We start from the raw sequence: 20,343 nt of genomic DNA, 5'->3' as shown, positions 1-20,343 counted from the left end.
ACAACCACACACATCAGATATTAAGTTATATTGGAAAGATTCATAATACTAGGTAACATTTTGTTTCTCCAGAAAAGTGTCATTTTGATCATACTACTCAAAATAATACAATAAAAGCTGCATCCCTGCAGGATCAGTTCAATTCTCTTCCTTGTTTCGTTTTCACTCAATTACTCAAAATGTCCTATCACCATCTTCATTTGTCTCCTTCCCCCTCACAGTCTGATGTTCCAGCTTTAAGGGAAACTAACTCTTCTCCCTCCCGCCATCTCCTGAGAGAAGACGAGCTCTACCCTTCAAAATAAAAGCGCTATCACGTGAACGAGTAGTGGCAGGGCGGGTCTACAGGGCGCATCAGCCAATCAGCGCCTGTGTTTTGTGGCTTCCCATTCGATGATAAACAGTGGGACCTGGCGCACAGACACCCTCTGTGATTCAAGGTGCGTCAACGTGAGCGAGGCCGAGTCGTGTGTTCTGCGGTCAGTGTCATTCTAGCACCACTGGACCTATTCACCCCCACCGAGGACCCGCACGCTGTGGTGAAGCCCTTTCCCGGTCCACAAGAGGGGAAACGCCGCAGCCCCGTCGCTCTCACTTCGACCTTTACCAGCGGAAACCCGTTAGCTCGGGCAGCTAACGCCAGCTAGCTCAGTTAGCAGTTACATAGCGTCGTTTCTTACTTTCAGCTGACCTCCACCACAGCTCAGCTGAGGATCATTCGCTTGCTAGGTCGGGGGTCGTCACTCCCCCCCGCTGTTTTCCCACGTCCGCCCCCGTCGTCCCCTGTGTGGTGTCCCGTGGACTGTTCTCGAATATGATCCACAATGAGTCAACGAGATACTTTAGTTCATCTGTTTGCTGGAGGGTGAGTACATGTTCCCGTGTCATAATGAGCAGACGTCGCTAGCTAGCTCCACACACTCGGGGCTAACTGGTTACTAGCCGGTGTAGGTCCACGCAACATTGGGATGCTTGTGTTGCTGTGTTGACGACGGTTAGTGGGATAATGTGTTCGCATGGAGACCCTTGCTAGCATCGGTGTGTCAGGTGTCAGCTAGACTGTCGGGCTTACTCATGTGCGCCCGCTCAATGTCATACGCTGCAATGACATTTCAATGTTTGAATGATGATCTCTTCATGCGTGGGTGATCTGTTCTCGTCCTTAGTTTTCGTAATATTTTACTCAATGTTACATCAAACGCAGACGCTGAGGATCCGTTTGAAAGGACGCCGCTGTTAAACACCGTGAGTCGAACCTACTCTCGGTGTCACGAGTGCATCCAAACAAACGTGAGCAAGCTGCCCCCAAAGGTCACTCCGGGAACAGGGGTTAGAACACACAGACAAAACGCGTGTGCCTGATGCAACATCTAAACAGTGGGGACACAGTGGAACGCAGTCTACTTATCTATCCTGCTCGTCTGCCCAGTATGATAATGGCACAATTTGTGGCCCAGTCTGATTCAACCTGGGACTGTTGTGATTCTGCCTAGACACACTCCCTGTGAAAGTGAGTGGAACAAAAAACTGGTGTTGCATTATATCAATATTAAAATATATTTTGTAGCATTACTTCATCTTGCCTCAGGCAGATTATCCTAGAAATCTATTGAGAGATTGATTTGAGCCCATTTGTTTCCTGTCAGGATAAATAAGCTCTTTATAACGTTTACAAAAGCAGTGACTAATGCTGTCCACCTGGAGCCTTCAGTATTTTATTGGGCAGCTACACTCATTACAAATTACAGCAAAATAAAGAACACTTGTAGTTTTATTAGCCTTAATCAGAATCTGGGTTTATTGCCATGCATCTTTACACATATAAGCAATTTGCAGTATGTTTATGCATAAGCATGAATATTAAAATACATATTAGTATTTGAATGTACAGGTATATACATGACAGGTATTGGCCATGGAAAGTTCAAATATCACAGTCGCAGCTGAGGACATTTTGACGGTGCAATGATGGGGTCCCAGACAACTGCAGTCAGGAAAATCATTTTCTTGTTGTGGGAAGTTTTGGTCTATTATAAACATGATATGCATATGTACTTATTCAAGAAAATAATATTTGTTCATTGTAAAGCCCACTCTCCAGGATGATAAGCTAATTTCTGCTGAAGTTTAGAGCATATGCTTCCTCCACTCCTGTCTGAAATGCAACCTTAACTAAAGATAACCATTGTTGTTCTTGCTTTTGATATCCTCTCATGGGGCCAAATTCAGTCACGTTACATTCATTTTAATTATGTATTCCATGTAGCTTATGTACGCGGCACAGGTGACCTGAAATAGCTGAGTTGGTCATAAAGTGACACCCTGGGTGTAGCTGTTTTTCTGCAGGCATGTCTAAAGATTTTGGCTCGCATTTTTTCAAGTCCGTAAGTGCTAAAATATGTAAATGATTTATATTACTATTTATAATTTGTCAAAGGGCTGGTGTTTATAAATATGGGAAACACGATGAGAAACAAATTTGAACACTTTGCTTGATCAAAAGACAGTAACTGTTTAAAGTTGTTGTTTTAGCCTGATTTGAATATTCCTTGTATGGAAATGTATACATCTGTGATTCGGGAATGCGGCGTGGTGGCACAGAACAGAAGGTGGCTGTCTTCCCCAAGAAACACAAGGCATTCCTGACTGTCTCTCTGTGTTCCCACACTGGATTTTTCCCTGTCTACATACCTGGGAAATTCAGAATTCTATTAATCACACCATTGGCTGATGTATTTATGCATGAAAACAACACTGTGATGAATCGGAGTGATTTTGCCATCTAAGCACGCTTGGTATCAGTCTGTTGGAGAATGTTCACTGTCTCACCTCCACCTTTTCCATCTCTGTGTTTCTGTCAGATGTGGGGGCACGGTAGGAGCCATATTAACTTGTCCACTAGAAGTAGTGAAGACACGTCTGCAGTCATCCTCCATCACCCTCTACGTGTCTGAGGTTCAGCTCAATACAGTCAATGGGGCCAGTGTGGCCCGCATGACCCCTCCAGGGCCCCTGCATTGTCTCAAGTGGGTACTCAACATTTATCTCTGCAGACGAACATCGTCCATCAACAAAATTAATACCAACTACATATTTTTTCACATGTTTAGAGCATTGAATGTAGGATAATGTTCCTGCTGAGAGAAAAAGGCCACACAGTCTTAAAAATGGCAAGGAGTAATCATGTTCGTTAAATAAATGGGTTCACTAGATTTAATGCCAAGTTACACACAACATTCTAATATCATTTTGTAAGGGAAAACTGCTGAGGATATTGTTTTAATTAGAAAAAATGGGGCTAATACCAGTAAATGCTTTATTTTGTTGGTAGAATCATGACAATCTAATAACTGTTTTATGTACATTCAAGTGTGATGCCACTGGGCCCTCAGCAACCCACCTGCTATGTTTGAAGTCGGTCAGACGAGTGGTTCCAGGACAGTCAGAGTTTGTCTTGATTTGTTATTTGGACTTTTGTCTTTTTGTTTGGGTCAGATTGATACTGGAAAAAGAAGGACCTCGCTCACTCTTCAGGGGCTTGGGGCCAAACTTGGTGGGTGTGGCACCTTCCAGGTAAGATGACTCCTGTCAACTTCATCTTGATCATATTCTTAACAATGTGAACCACTTTTGAGTATGACTTTAATAAGACTGTTAGTGTTGTCCTTAATTGACTACTTCAAGTAATTGAATTGTTAAAATAATGGTTGAACTAGATGAAAACTATTTAAAAGATTATCAATAATGAATATAGCTGTAAGTTGTTGGCTTTCTCAGAATCAGAATTCTTTTTATTGCCATGTATATTTTCACATACAGGAAATTGCCTTGGTGTGGTTGGTGCACTTTAGTGTTTTGCCTAAATTATAACACTTTTTTTTTTTTAATTATTTGGATGCTTAAGATTTGTTGCTAGTATTTTATGTAATAACTGATACCTCAGCCCCCATTTCATACACCAAAACATGACTATGACTACCTCAACACTAATATATATATATTTATATATATTAATTAATTTATTTTTATTCTTTATTAATCACCTCTGCTATGTTTACTCTAAATGTTTCGGTCCCTGAAAACTGAGACTTTTGGAGAAGCTGCTTGCCCTGTTTTGATTTGAAAACGCCAGGGTATTGTTTTTCCGGTTGATGCAATGAACGTTCATTACTACCAAGTCCTGTATATGAAGTTTGAAAAACAAAACACACAAAAAAACCTTAGGTTATAATGTTTTCAGTGAGGGGCAGATGTGTCACTATTATACTGTGGGCTGATAACGGCTGTTAATGACATGACGTTGGTTGATATGGTTTGTCACTGTGATAAAGTTGGATGGCTGCGGATGACATAGTGATGACAGAGCCTCCCCAATAACTTGGGGTTGATTTTCTGTCCCTACTTCTTGTGGCTCTGTTTTGAAGTGGGTCACTACCCAGCAAGGGGCAATTAATATCTAGGGGTAGGGCAAAAGGAGAGGAATTGGGACAGGACATTCACTTTGTTTTCTTTTTATCAGAGAAGAAAAATTGTTTGCTGTCATGAGAACCTTTTAACCGTTCCTCCTTGGTTTAAGTCATGGTCTCTTGACATTTCTGTTCAATAACATTTACCAACACTTATCCCCTGAAAATGACGTAATGTCACATTTCACATGTGGGCGATAAATACACCACCTATGGACTCATTGGTTGTTTTACTGGTAGGAACATTGGTATTATGTAACCACCACCAACGGTATCTTGGAGGTCGCTTAGTGACAAAGAAGCATTAGGGGTCCATAGCCATATATGTCCCATTCATCTTCATCACTTTCTCATCAGTTTGTGTGCTGGTAATGTGCTTCCTGGGAAACATGGCAACAGCCTCAGCTTTCTGAGAACAGTTTTGAGTCATGTCTGGGAAATACTCTGAGCTGACTGCAGCTAGGTAATAAGTAATAACATTCATGATCTTCAGTTATCCTTGGTGTCAGTGTCAGGAACAAAGTGGGGGCTAATGGCAGCGGGCTACACTAAATGCTGGAGCAAGCAGATACCAGCGCTAGGCGTTTGTAGAGTGTTTTCTTGCTACGTGAATGCTAGTGCAGATCAGTGCAAGTTAAGTCAACAAGGCCTCTCTGAACTGTGACGTCGATTTATAGATCAACTCCATTAACAGCCTTAAAACACATTTAGTTGGAATTAATAAGATTATGACATCACACAGTTATATTAAAGCTAGTAGGGGAAGGTAGAGGCTTTTATGTTGAAAAGCCTTTTGGTCTTATTAGGGCTCTGGGCAGTGACTGATTATAAAGCTTAACCTGACAGTTTTATTAGTTAATGAAGTGTAATTAATAAACCACACTCCTACAGGAGCTAATAGCGGACTGGGATCAGCTTTACATGAAATATCTGAAAATATCACTTCAACATGTGTAACATGCACTGACCTTTCTTTTTTTTATTTTACCTACAACAGAGCAATCTACTTTGCGGCTTACTCTACTGTCAAAGAGAAATTAAATGGTGTGTTGGAACCTGACTCCACACAGGTACACATGGTGTCGGCTGGAACGGCAGGTAACTATATATCTGAGCACCATCATGTAATGTTTTTCAATATATTGTTACCTAGTAAACATTTGCAGCATACCTGTGAGAAAATCTGAGTAAACAGACCTGTTTTAGTGCTGTTGGGTTGAGATTGGTAGAGGTGGTACATGTAGGAACAGACTTGTGTCATGTAGGTGCTGTCTGCATTCGTAAGGACATTGATCCCTCTGTAGAAAGCACGCAAGTGATAGAACCCATTTGTGAAATGTTTGATTTGAGTTTGCTACAGCAATCTTCAGGTTGTTTAATTAAAACGTCTCATATAACAAGGCCTCGTTTAAATTTTACATCATTATTCTCAAATGCTTTGTATGTCAAGAGTAGGTAATCTGCTCTTGTGTCAATGTGATCCTGCTCGGAGTGTGGGACTATTACATTGTGGGTCAGACAAGCAGCTGTGCGGTAGGTAGTGTATATGTATATGTATATGTATATATTAATATATATATATATGCTAACCTGTGTGTATGTGTGTATATACATAGGTGAGTCTGACAGGTTTATGGTGGTGCCTCTTATCTCATCACGACACAGATTTTCCACAACTCGGTCAAGGTCAGCTTCTTCAAAACATAGCTCAGTAATATAATAGTATCTTTATTAAATTATTTTATCTCTACATGTGGACAAACATGAATTTAAATATGGAGCTAGCTAAATCTTACTTAAACAAAAATGTATTTGATACAAGCACAAAACTTGTATCCCATTTAGACAAAAAATATCACATTACTTATATGACTGTATTGTACTGAGGATTTTCTCTATACTGTGTAGTGTGTACTGGGTAATTCACCCTCCAGGCCACAGCAGGCCATTTGCTGTTCTGTGTCCAAGTAAAAGAACCAATATATCTATGTGTAAGTACTGTACGTAAGTCATTGTACAAAAGCATTTACACAAATATGTATCTGCTGTGACTGATATATTGTTTTATACAGCCTGGCCTAGCATCTCTTTCATGTCTTTAACTGATCGATGTGGAAAAATTAGGTTTCGTGGTCTTGTAGGTTATCTTCGTCTTCAGAGACCAATCACCATCCACTACAGCAGTTTCTTTAAGAAAGTGAAACCTCTGTGATTTTAAACAGGGTTAAACAATTATGCATGAAGAAAGCGCAGCAGTGTGGATACAACTTGGTTTCATCCTCAGCCAGAAAACTCACAACTTTCTAGTTTTTATCTCTACTGTGTTCAGCATTCAGTCCTCTGTGTCCTTCTGACATTTGTAAACTAACCATGGCCCTCCTCTCACCTCCTCTGTGGAGTCTTGTGTTTAGTCTGTAAATGACTCCGGCTCATGGCAAATTGTGTTCATGTAAGGTGTCCGATTAGCCAAAATACTGATTAAATAACAATACTAGATGGTTTTTTATACCATCCATACACTAACATACAAAATACGCTATTTGGCTCATTAGATACATAAGCCCAATTACTAAAGTTTTCTTTTTCTTTTTCTCTCTGCACTGATGCATTATTGTTAAAGCAGCATTTTCCAGTTTCAGCTCTTCAAGACGGGCTTCTCCAAAGGGTCTCATCATTATCTTAGGGGTCATGAGATGATATTAATTATCAGTTTTATTTTATTATTGTCACTGTATTACTTATTGTGTTTTTTAGCTGTACTCTTCCCTAATGTCCCTTTTCGCTGTCTTGGTAGTGGGTTAAATCCTGGGGGAATGGGTTTAAGTTAAATGGTTACATGCCAGTCATTTCGCTATACACAAGCCTGTGTCTGTTCTAGGCTTTAACTCTACCGTAGCTCTCCTCTTGCAAGGGCGGGAGACCCCCGCACCACCAGGGGTCTCTAGCTGCATCTGTGAGGAGTTACTTGGGTCTGCGTGAGTACTCACCACAGATCTGTGCTTTTTCTTTTCAAAATATCTGCTTGTTCTATCCCTCTCTATGCACTTCTATAATATTCTGCCCTATCTAGGTCATTGGATGAGAAGAAGTTTTTAACTGTTTGATTAAATCATAAAATTTTGATGACATTGATTTTATTTTTTTTCCCCCACTAGCACACATAGGATAATCTTCAGAGGGGCTAGCATTCTCTGAGCTGCCCATGCGACTTTATGTTTTGTTAAAAGACATAAACGCATTTTAAACAGAAGATGTATATTATGTAGAGTGATATTTTGAGGATTTCATTTATGTGGTACAGGCAGTTTAACACATTTCAAGATTTTGAGCAAAGTCTAATCCCATTCACCTTGTTTTCATCAGGGTTTACAGCTATCACAGCAACCAATCCAATATGGTTGATAAAGACCCGCCTACAACTTGATGCAAGGTAAATATAACACTTGAGTTTGTGTGTTACATATTGTTCATGTCAGGTTCCTAATGGAGGTAATGAAACCCGATCTGGTATAAAATTATTAAGTATTCTTTTTTTGTGCAAATTATTTGTACACCAGCAGTATGTCTTTAAATGTCTGTTTTGTGGTTTTGAAGAGACACGCATTACTTTTATTCCAAATTCTTTATTTTCAAAATCAGCCTGTTTTTAAGATATGTGAACAAGGTTGTGTTCCATCTACCGCAACCACAATGTGTTTTTGCTTAAAATTAACCTTATCATACACTTTCCATACACTTTATATCCTCGATTTGTGAATATTAAGTGGCTTTTCAGTCTCCTAATGGAAGTATCCAAGAAGACACAGATAGCTCACCAGCATCATCAAGCATTTTATCTTGACATGAGTTTTCCAGACTTTTTCCCTGATCAGACGACAGATATTATAATAGTTGTTGTTGGTGGCATCCTTTTAAGTTGGACATTTCAAAATGTCTCCTTTGTTCTCAGGAATCGGGGAGAGCGCAAGATGAGTGCGTTTGAGTGTGTGCGGCGAGTCTATCAGACAGACGGCCTGCGAGGCTTCTACAGGGGAATGTCTGCATCCTATGCTGGCATCTCAGAGACTGTGATCCACTTTGTGATTTATGAAAACATCAAACGTCGCCTCTTAGAGGCAAAGGCGACGCAAAACATGGATGAGGAGGAGGAGACATCTAAAGATGTTTCAGACTTTGTGGGAATGATGCTTGCTGCTGCCACCTCTAAGACATGTGCCACAACTATCGCTTATCCTCATGGTGAGAGTCAGATTAGCAATGAGCTAACATAGGCTGCCTTGGTGCTTCTGTTCCCTATAACCTTTTCCATCTTTCTTTCCCTCCTGCAGAAGTGATCCGGACCAGGCTACGTGAGGAGGGCACCAAGTATCGCTCTTTCTTCCAGACTCTAACGACAGTGCCCAAAGAGGAGGGCTACCGTGCCCTGTACCGCGGCCTCTTGACTCACCTGGTGCGACAGATTCCCAACACCGCCATCATGATGTGCACCTATGAGTTTGTGGTCTACTTCCTGAATGGTTAAACCACCCCCCCACACCTACACCTTATCAGACAATATATGTAACCCTGCCCCTGTTCAGAGATGGAGAAAAGAAAACGAGAGAAACTGCACACCAGTTAGCACAACCACCTCACAAGACGAGGACGGGGACGGCGTCATGACGGCCATCGTCTCAGTGATGCAGTGCGTTGTTCTTAAAAATTAAGTCGGGAGCATTGTTGTATAACCAAAGGGTCTGGCACAAGGAGGAAGATTGAAAAAATACTTGCATCAGTTTGGCAAATAAACAATTTCCCTATTTTTATTCCATCCTTTTCCCCCTTTGCTTACATTTATGTTGCTTGTGCAAGCTCAGTCTCAGAGTACTGAGTACCTTGGGAAATAGAGAAAACAAATTCTCCAGCGGTGATCAGATGGTAAAATAACCGTATTTCCTGCATTCCTAGAGGTCCAGAATACAGAGATGCCCAGACTCAGGAGTGAGTTGAAAAGGTTTCAGTAGTAAGTAAGAAAAGGAGAAATCAGTGCTGTGGCCTGTTGAGGAAAGGAAAGGGGTAGCGGAGGGGAGGGAGGTTCATGGGAGATGTGCCTTGTGTGATTACAGGACTTGGACCATGATGCACAGAGGCTGTATGAGGAGGCGGAGCTCTGGTTGACCTGTTAAAGTGGATGTAGAAATGTAGTTGTACACTGGTATTGTGTGATTTCAGGTGACCTTTTACATATCAGGGGTTAAAACTGGTGGTGACATCCTCATGATGCAGGACTTAACATGTGTCTGCTTCTCGTTACACTACATACATGATGGATATCTTATTACAAGTCTGCATAAGGACATTGACCTATGAACCTGTACATGTGTGGAAGAAGAGTGACTACACTAGAATGCACTAAGGTTTGATAGAGGATAGAAAATCACCAAGCTAAACCAGAGATTAATCCACTGTTCTAACTACTGGAATACAAACAAAATACTGATCCATATTGTGAATTTAAAAAAAATATAAATAACACATTTAAACTAATTGTAATGTTGATAGATCCAAACAGAAGTGTTTGTTCTTATTGCACTTTTCAATGTCTCTTTTTTTGGGGGGTTTCCTATCCAGTTTAGTTTTCCAGGCGAGGACAAATCCAAGAGTTTGTTCTGGAAAATGTGCAGAGTTTAAACCAGCATGTGAAAGAGGTGGCCAGTAATGTTCTTATAAATGCAAATTAATTAAACGCAGACCAGTAAAAAAACTAACTAAACAAACTAACTGTTTTCTTGATTATTTCTTGTTGTCATGTAAGGAAACAATCAGTGCATTTCAACTGGTTTAGAAACACGGAAGAGCTTTTATTTTGTTAAATGTATTTGTGGATGTCCTTCTCATGCTATAGAAAGATGCTTGCGCTCTGTGTTTTTCATGTTTCAAACGTACTCATCAGACAGAAGTAGCGATTTGCTGTGACTTCACAGAAATAACTTTCCTCCAGTAGTCACATGACACGAGGGCCCAGCCTGTTGATGACTTTGTCTAACAACTAAAATGGGCCTGGCTTCGCCCCCGCAGTGGATTAATAACGTATCCTGATACTTTACTGCTTCCTGGGTCAGCGAGCTGGTGTGCAGCAGTAAGGGTATATCCAGTGTATCCTGTAGCTCGGCTATGCTCACTCTCTCAGTGCCGGTTGTACTTGAGATTGCAGCCCCAGTGTGTTTCCCCAGATGCTTTCCTCCAGTAAAATAACTGGTGTGATCCTCGATGTGAACAGCTTTACTGAACATATGAAGGATGCATAAGTTTAGCCTCATTATACAAATCTTAACAGAGGTGGGTTCATGTTTGCACACAGTGCTGTCAACGCACACTATTGTCAAAGTCAGATGTGAGTCCATCTTTGATTCCTTTCCTGCTAGAAGTTACTGGACGTTTGTGTATCACGGTGCTGGCAACACTCCTATTGGTTTAAAACAGGACAGATAGTGTGAGTTGATCGTACCAAATGTGATGAAGGGGTCAGTTTACCCAAATAACGACAATAACAAAACATTTTTCTCTCTTACGGTTGAGCCCTGCTGATTTTATATTACTATTTTACAGGTCATTGGATATCTGAGAGTAAGCTTGGTGAAAGAAACAATTTGAAATTTGTTTGTAGTGCTCACACTGCTAATGTTCCACTGCTGTTAGACTCAAACTGATGCAGTTCTGTTGTGTTAATGAAGAGGCTGATGCAGGTTTTAAAACCTGGAGTAAAATAATTCCAGAGGTCCAAGGGATATTTTTATTTGCTTCTATAAATTATTTGTACTCCTTACTTGGGTGAACTGACACTGTAAGTGTTTATGCATCCCTTTCACTCGTATCAGTGTTGGTTATTTGTCAGCGGATGCATTCTTCCCTTCATGCTAAACTTATTCTGTTGCACCGACTCTTTTGCATTGTCTGGTGACTGGGTTTGAGTTTGAGTGTGTGCGTTCACACTTAAGTGACAATCGCATGTCATTCAGCTGTGTCCTTGTGCAAGAGACCATAGGAGTATGAACGCACTCAGAAGAATAATTGCAAACAGTGTTGTTTTTATCTCTATAAATAAATTTTTGCCTTTTGTTGCCTTTCCTTTGTTTTGTTATTTCATGTCTTTGATGAGCCGATTGTGAGTGTGGCCCAGTCTATGCATTCTCTCAAACCTGTTTTTGTAAAACTAAAAGTCAATAAAATGGAAAGAGTGCAAGTAAGTTAGTGTCTAAGAATGATTATGTGCCTGACGGTTGCTCTCACAAATTAAAATCATGTTTCTCGAAATGGTGAAAGACCCATTAGAAGTTGTTTGTAACACATTTTAACACTTTTTATATTTACATTTGTAATTTGAAAACTCATACATGAATTCATACAAGGTTAAGTGAAAGTGGGCCCCTGACCTCTTCTACATAGAAGCAACACCCTGACTGAAACTGATGAAAAACAACCACAAACAACTGCCGCCTTTTGCATCTCCAAACATCATTCAGCTTAATTTTGTCTTGTCACACGGTGTCTCTTTGTTATTGTGTTATTGTCGAGGCCCATTATGTAGTCCATCCATGATGGTAAAACCATCTGATTCTCGTAGGAGGGGCAGCCTTTTTGCTGAAAATACAGAATCTAACTGCTGTGGTCAGAATCAGTGCTGATGAAGGCAGGCAGAGCAAATCAAAACCAAAAACTTCAGCTGCCAAGGCTGCCAGTGCAATGTTGCTGATAAAATTTATAAAATTATTAAATGTTGAATGATTCGACTTTGATGAAAAAGCAGCTGAAAAATATGTTTGGTGTAAGTACATTTCGAGCCACCAGGTGGTGGTGTTTGCTGAGACTTCCAGTACATCGTCAGCTCAGTGGAGCAGACACTGAGAGGTGACAGCCTGCTGCTGCCTGATTGCTCAATCCAAAAGATGGCAAGATGGAAAAAAAAAACATGTTTAACTTTATTCTGCAGCAGAGACACAACAGTGACACAAAGTAATGAGTGTGGCTCCAACGGAGCGATGCCAGGTGAATGATGACAACGCCTGAGCAGAGAAACACACTTACCTGATTCACAGCTCATTTCCCTGCCTGCACAACAGCATCACATCATCACATTAGGCCCAGCAGGACCGGGCTGACTCACACAACACATGTATTTATTTTGTGTAAGGCTGAAAGGACGGAGGAATGTGTTCGACACAACATACTCGACAATCTGCCACAGAGCGTCGGTGTTCTCCATAATAATACAAAATGCCTCTGGGTGTTGCTTTGGGGACACACTGTGAAACGACAGCAGTGGGGTGTAATGAGTGGCACCTTGTTTGCCTCTGAACTGCGGAGGGAGTGGGGGGGGGGGGAGACAGACTGTTGCTGTTTTTTATTTACTTTGCTCTGATGGACAACTCTGTGTTGTGCTATTTTACTGTTTGACTGGTTTGATCTAAAATCAAGGAATCTGGGCACTAATCTTATCTGAAAGAAAAAATGTTTAGTTATTTTCCATCTTTACACAAATCAAGGCTCTCATCCTCTTGCTTACATACTTTCTAATTCCCACTGATTCCTCTCTCAGCAGTTAACTGTCCATGTAGTGGCATCCCAGCAATCTAACATGACACTTTCATCATGTATATCTGCGGACTTTCTCAACCTATAGCCTCCTATTATACAGTCTGGAGGCAAAATACGCAAAAATGATCAAATCAAAAAGACAAAGCGGTGTCAAACATGTAGAAGAGACAGACACAGATGTTTACAGAGTTTGTGGCACTAGGAGACGACAGCGGCGGCTGCTGTGTGTTATCGAGATCGTGATATCCTCCGTGGAATCGATACTTCCTGTCTCTGCCTGCTTCACCAGGCTGCTCCGCCTCTTGCCTGGATAATGCGGATGACTTGTCACTTTTGTGAACGCGTCTGGACCTGTATATATACAGTCTATTGTCTGACCCAATTGATTATTTATGTAAAGACACATTATTTTATTGTTTTTCATCCTGTGTCCATATGTCACTTGTTCAGTTAGCCCCTCAACTGAACCAAATATATGCTAAATAATTAATAAGATAATAATGAGTGCTTTAAAATCCATTTATTTTCTCCTCCTGTCAAACAAAATCCTTGTACGACTCATCTTCAACCCTAGGACATTGTTCTATCTAATCAAGTGTGATTCGGGCTAACTAGCTATGGGAAAACATTCACACATGAGCTAACATGTTTTTGCAGTTGGATATTGTGGGTCAGAGGTGTGTGTTTGGGTCTCAGTCAGCAGAAAAAAGACAGGAGATGATAAAGCTAGATTTGTTAGCTCAGCAGGAATCACTTGGCGATGTAGCCACAACTGACAAGAAAGGATCGTTTTTTATACTAAAACAGATTATATCAGGATTGTGTATCGGCAACTGCACAGACTCTGGCTTCCAATGTACAAGATGGAAGTGTTAGTATTTGGTATATTTTGGTTTTCTTTATGGAGAAGTGGAGACGTGTCAACATTCAAGGGAGCAGGGGCATTATATCATTACACATTTGATCAAATCAAGAATGTGTTGCTGCTTCACAAGATACATATTCTCACCTTAAAGAGCTCTCTTCCGAGACAAAGAAGATATTTTGTACAGTGTTTGGCAATTGAAAAATGTTTCATGCGGAAGTGGAATACGTTTTTAAAAATATCTATTTTTTCCATTTGTATCCTTGATGTATTTTAATTATAGTTGTGTCAAAGCTACATTTAGAATCAAATTAACCAGAGAACTGCATTCCTTTTCTGTCTGAAATCTCTGTCCCTCTTCACCCTTGAAGACTCTATTTGTCTATATTGTGTTGTGTAATAGCTTGTCCTTGCCACCAGTATTTAGAGGTTCTCAGTGGAGCCTAGAGACCGTGTCCTGCAGGTGAGTCACCGACTGGCTCGACTTCTCACAGAGCAGTCTGTGCAGAGCAGCAGGTCTGTCAGCTTCAGCTCTAGAGGCGGATGAAATACTCTGTTGCTGGGATTTGTGAGCAGCTCAACTCCAGACTTGGCCAACCAGTTTCTCGCTCATGGTGGAAAACGAAACAAAGCATGAGTCAATTATTTATGAGCTATGCTGGTAGACTGGTGTATTTCTGTTTTTGGACAGAGCCATGCTAGTTATTTTCTCCCGCTCCGAGCCTGCATGCTAAGCTAAGCTATCTAACTACCGGCTCCAGCTTCATATTCATTGGACAGACAGAATGGTATCAACACATGACAAACAATATCGAACACATGAGCATATCTATTGTTTGGATCCACCGCCCACTGTGGTCAGCTGTGACGAGCACACAATCTGGGGTGAATTCAGGGACATCTGTCTGTCTGTCACACAAATACACACACACACACACACACACACACACACACACACACACACACACACACACACACACACACACAGGACATTCACTGGCATAATGCATTCCCAGTCCCATACCCTAACGTTACCCATCACAACTAAATGCCTAATCCTTATCACAATCTTTACCCTAACCCAGCCCTAATTATGAACCCAACCCTAAAACAAAGTCAAACCAAACCTTACCCCTAGCCCTAAACAGGAAAGGCAGAAATTACGCTTTGTTTGGACCAGACTTTCGTCCCTGTGAGGTTCACTCGTCCTGCGTCCTGTATCTTTAAAAAATATTTTTTCAAAGATACATTTATAAGTACCTATCACACGCCAGTGCACACACTCTCACACAACATCTGCAAATGGGAGGCAAAGTGAATGGAAGTTTGTCCAAGTCTAGACAAACTACTCCCTCTATTTCCAAACAAGCAGAAGTCCCCATGGTGATTCAGCGACATTGTTGACTATCAGTACACTATCCAGTTAGTGCCAGCTCAAAAGCCCAGTCCAGAGAGAGATAGACCCACGGGATGAAGACATGACATGAGAGGACTGAATAGAGACAGGCAGCCAAGGAAATGAAAACTGAAAGGAAAGGGGACATAAAGAAGAGTAGATACAGGGGAGAGGACATAGTGAAAGACAGAGGATAAAAACATCTGATTCTAAGAGTGTCATGGAACTTGGAGAGGATTCAGTCATGCTGGCGAGAACAACCATGGCAGCTTTGTCTGAAGTCGACTGCCGGCAGACAGGACTCACACATGCACACACACACTCACACACAGCCCAATTCATAGACAGTAACCTATACCAATTCAAATCCATTGCAGGGACCCACAGCATGGGATCTCTGAGTCACTTTCAGTCAAAAGTGCCTCTGTCTCGACTTTCTGACTTGATGAGTAACAGATATTTCACCCTCTGAAATAACATTTACCAGAAGAGGTATACACAGAAATATTTCAACATTTTGGGAAAACACTTGTCTGCACTTTTGCTGAGGTTTAGATGAGAAGACCAACCCTTCACTCATATCTGTATTTAAATATGAAGTACTTATATGTATACATCAAGTGAGCTAGTTAGCTTAGCTTAGCACAAACACTGGAAAAAGGGCGGAAACAACTTACAACTTATGGTTTAATTTTTTTCATATTATGTGCATCCCATGGGCCCACCACCTGTGGGAAGACCCGTTGGGGTCGGGTGCGCAGCCACATGGGTGGCAGCGAAGGTCAGGGGTCTCGATGGACCAGACCCAAGCGGCAGAAGCTGGCTCTGGGGACGTGGAACGTCACCTCGCTGTGGGGAAAGGAACCGGAGCTTGTGAGGGAGGTGGAGCGCTATCAGTTAGATCTGGTGGGGCTTACCTCCACGCACAGTCTCAGCTCTGGTACCGTACTCCTGGATAAGGGTTGGACTCTATTCTTCTCCGGAGTTGCCGAGGGCGTGAGGCGCCGGGCAGGTGTGGGGATACTCATAAATCCCCGGCTGAGCGCCGCGGTGTTGGAGTTTACCCCGGTAGACGAGAGGGTCGCCTCCCTGCGCCTAAGGGTTGTAGGGGGGAAAACTCTGACTGTTGTTTGTGCGTATGCACCAAACAGCAGCTCAGAGTACTCGGCCTTCTTGGAGACCCTGAATGGAGTCCTGTATGGGGCTCCAGTAGGGGACTCCGTAGTTCTGCTGGGTGACCTCAACGCCCACGTGGGCAACGATGGAGACACCTGGAGAGGCGTGGTGGGGAGGAACGGCCTCCCTGATCTAAACCCGAGTGGTCGTTTGTTATTGGACTTCTGTGCTAGTCATGGATTATCCATAACAAACACCATGTTCGAACATAAGGGTGCTCATAAGTGTACCTGGTACCAGAGTACCCTAGGCCGAAGATCAATGATCGATTTTGTGATTGTGTCATCTGATCTGAGGCCACATGTTTTGGACACTCGGGTAAAGAGAGGGGCGGAACTGTCAACCGACCACCATCTGGTTGTGAGTTGGATCAGGGAGTGGGGGAAATTTCCGGATAGACCTGGTAAGCCCAAACGAGTAGTGCGGGTGAACTGGGAACGTCTGGAGGAGGCCCCCGTCCTAGGTATCTTCAACTCACACCTCCGGCGGAGTTTTTCTGGCATTCCTGTGGAGGTTGGGGGCATTGAGCCGGAGTGGGCGGTGTTCAAAGCCGCCATTGCTGAAGCTGGGGTGGCTAGCTGTCGCCTCAGGGTCTTGGGCTCCTCAAGGGGTGGTAACCCTCGGACACCGTGGTGGACACCGGTGGTCAGGGAAGCCGTCCGATTGAAGAAGGAGGCCTTCCGGGATATGATATCCTGGAGGACTCCGGACTCGGTTGCAGGGTACCGACAGGCCCGAAGGGCTGCAGCTGCTGCCGTATCGGAGGCTAAGCAGCGGGTGTGGGAGAAGTTCGGAGAGGCCATGGAGAAGGACTTTCGGTCGGCACCAAAGTGTTTCTGGAAGACTATCCGGCACCTCAGGAGGGGGAAACAGGGAACCATCCAAGCTGTGTACAGTAAGGATGGGACTCTGTTGACCTCAACTGAGGAGGTCGTCGGACGTTGGAAGGAACACTTTGAGGAACTCCTGAATCCGAATAACACGCCCTCTATGTTGGAGGCAGAGCTCGAGGTTGATGGTGTTTCGTCGTCAATTTCCCTGGTGGAGGTCACTGAGGTAGTCAAACATCTCCGCAGTGGCAAAGCCCCAGGGATTGATGAGATCCAGCCAGAAATGCTAAAGGCTCTGGGTGTTAAGGGGCTGTCATGGTTGACACGCCTATTCAACATCGCGTGGGAGTCAGGTACAGTGCCAAAGGAGTGGCAAACCGGGGTGGTGGTTCCCCTGTTCAAAAAGGGGGACCAGAGAGTGTGTACCAATTACAGGGGTATCACACTTCTCAGCCTCCCTGGTAAAGTCTACTCCAAGGTGCTGGAAAGGAGGGTTCGGCCGATCGTCGAACCTCAGATTGAAGAGGAACAATGCGGTTTTTCGCCCCGGACGTGGAACTACGGACCAGCTCTTCACTCTCGCAAGGATCCTGGAGGGGGCCTGGGAGTATGCCCATCCGGTCCACTTGTGTTTTGTGGATCTGGAGAAGGCGTATGACCGGGTCCCCCGGGAGAAACTGTGGGAGGTGCTGCGGGAGTATGGGGTAAGGGGGTCTCTCCTCAGGGCCATCCAATCTCTGTACTCCCAAAGCGAGAGCTGTGTTTGGGTCCTCGGCAGCCAGTCAGTCTCGTTCTCAGTGGGTGCTGGTCTCCGCCAGGGCTGCGCCTTGTCACCAATCCTGTTTGTGATATACATGGACAGGATATCGAGGCGTAGTCGTGGTGGGGAGGGGTTGCAGTTCGGTGGTCTGAGGATCTCGTCACTGCTTTTTGCGGATGATGTGGTCCTCATTGGATCATCGGCTTGTGACCTTCAGCACTCACTGGATCGGCTGGCGGCCGAGTGTGAAGCGGCTGGGATGAGGATCAGCACCGCTAAATCTGAGGCCATGAATCTTAGCAGGAAACCGATGGATTGCTTACTCCGGGTAGGAAATGAGTCCTTAGCCCAAGTGAAGGAGTTCAAGTACCTCGGGGTCTTGTTCGCGAGTGAGGGTACTATGGAGCGTGAGATTGGCCGGAGAATCGGAGCAGGGGGGGCGGTATTGCGTTCGCTTTACCGCACCGTTGTAACGAACAGAGAGCTGAGCCACAAGGCTAAGCTCTCGATCTACCGGTCGATCTTCGTTCCTATCCTCACCTATGGTCATGAGGGCTGGGTGATGACCGAAAGGACGAGATCGCGGGTACAAGCGGCCGAGATGAGTTTTCTCAGAAGGGTGGCTGGCGTCTCCCTTAGGGATAGGGTGAGAAGCTCAGTCATCCGTGAGGAACTTGGATTAGAGCCGCTGCTCCTTTACTTAGAAAGGAGTCAGCTGAGGTGGTTCTGGCATCTGGTAAGGATGCCCACTGGGCGCCTCCCTTGGGAGGTTTTCCAGGCACGTCCAGTGGGGAGGAGACCTCAGGGAAGACCCAGGACTAGGTGGAGAGATTATATCTCAACACTGGCCTGGGAACGCCTCGGGATCCCCCCGTCAGAGCTGGTCAATGTGGCCCGGGAAAGGGAAGTCTGGGGCCCCCTGCTTGAGCTGCTCCCCCCGCGACCCGACCCCGGATAAGCGGATGACGATGAGATGAGATGAGATGAGATATGTGCCTCAATTGCTGATTTAATGCCAGGACCAGTTACTTAAAGATGGTCAACATTACAACCGATAGTGCCCGATACTGAAGACAAAGCATGTTTTTATTCATAAAAACAAAGTCCAAAATGATAAGTTGAGGCTTTATGGGTCATGTGAGGCATTAGCATATTACTTGGCCAGTACCAGTAACTTTTTGTCTGATGCGTTATCCAATATAAACCCACAACTAGTTGTTTTAACACTTTTGTTCGGATAACACAACCTATACGCGATATGATGTGTTAATTAGACGTGCTGGAAGACAGACTTTTTCCCCACCACCTTTGGACCAAAGCCAGATGCTTGGCCCTTTCCAGCCTTTATGCAAAGTTAAAACTAACTATCCCCTCAACAGACAACATTGTTAATATTCTCATTTAACTTTCAGCAGAAAAGTGAAACAACGCATTTTCCCAAAATGTCAAAATATTCTTTAAATGATTCAACTGCAGAGCAGCTAAGAAAATCAATTGTGTTTCATACTGACGAGGCAACTGATCTCTGCTGAGCTAAACCCATCAACTTCAAATCTGCGGTTCTCTTTGGATTCGACTTGAGGCTGGTTGCTCAGGGAGCAAATGGTCTAGTTTTCACATTGAGTCTAATTCCAGCCTTCTTTATTTCTCTCATTCTGCTTACTCATGTCGACACCCCGGCTGACATTGTTATTGGTGAGGTGAGGAAAGTTGGATTAAGTATAACAAAGTATATTTTTACCTGTGCTAAGGAGGTCATGTGACTGCAGAGTGCCATTCTATTTGTATAAAGTATGACAATGTATATTTTGTTATAATTTATACAACATTAAAACGAGTAAGAGTGTCTGAGTTGAAATGGGAAATAATGTCCCTTTTAAAAATCAGAACCTTAACCTTACAGAAGAGCATATAAATGAGACGGTGATTATGCTCAGGATAAAACTATGTTAGGCATGAAGTGGCCTCCACCCTGCGTCAAGAATTGCTGAACGGGGCAGACGAACAGGAAGTGTGGTCACGGCACAAAATAAAAGCACAGAACGTGTCGTGTCCGAGAAAAATAACCTTACAGCAACATAACACACACTAAACGACATCTGCGCGGTCGCTAAATAAATCACAGTGCATCTGCTGGACACGAAAAGACTAAATGGAAAGGCGTGTTTGTATAAACCGTGTTTCCTGGTGGAGGTGATGGCAAGAAGAGGCGTTGGTATTATCGCCAGCTTGACTCCAGTCACCTTTGCCTGATCCCGGCGCTGCAGCCAATCAGC

The 20,343-nt window shown here is 43.4% G+C and overlaps 1 protein-coding gene across 1 annotated transcript; it reads left to right on the top strand.

The window, feature by feature from the left end:
* Positions 1 to 418: 418 nt before the first annotated feature.
* LOC133951451 (solute carrier family 25 member 36-A-like) lies at positions 419 to 11,692 on the top strand. Its single transcript, XM_062385383.1, has 7 exons — positions 419 to 865; positions 2,862 to 3,026; positions 3,496 to 3,573; positions 5,464 to 5,564; positions 7,830 to 7,896; positions 8,416 to 8,705; positions 8,795 to 11,692. The coding sequence occupies exons 1-7, from the start codon at positions 825 to 827 to the stop codon at positions 8,986 to 8,988; spliced, it is 936 nt and encodes a 311-aa protein (XP_062241367.1). The 5' UTR covers positions 419 to 824; the 3' UTR covers positions 8,989 to 11,692.
* Positions 11,693 to 20,343: the final 8,651 nt, after the last annotated feature.

Source organism: Platichthys flesus, chromosome 4 (assembly GCF_949316205.1).
Source record: "Platichthys flesus chromosome 4, fPlaFle2.1, whole genome shotgun sequence".
NCBI lineage: Eukaryota > Metazoa > Chordata > Actinopteri > Pleuronectiformes > Pleuronectidae > Platichthys > Platichthys flesus.
This window is presented reverse-complemented; position numbering and strand designations above follow the sequence as displayed.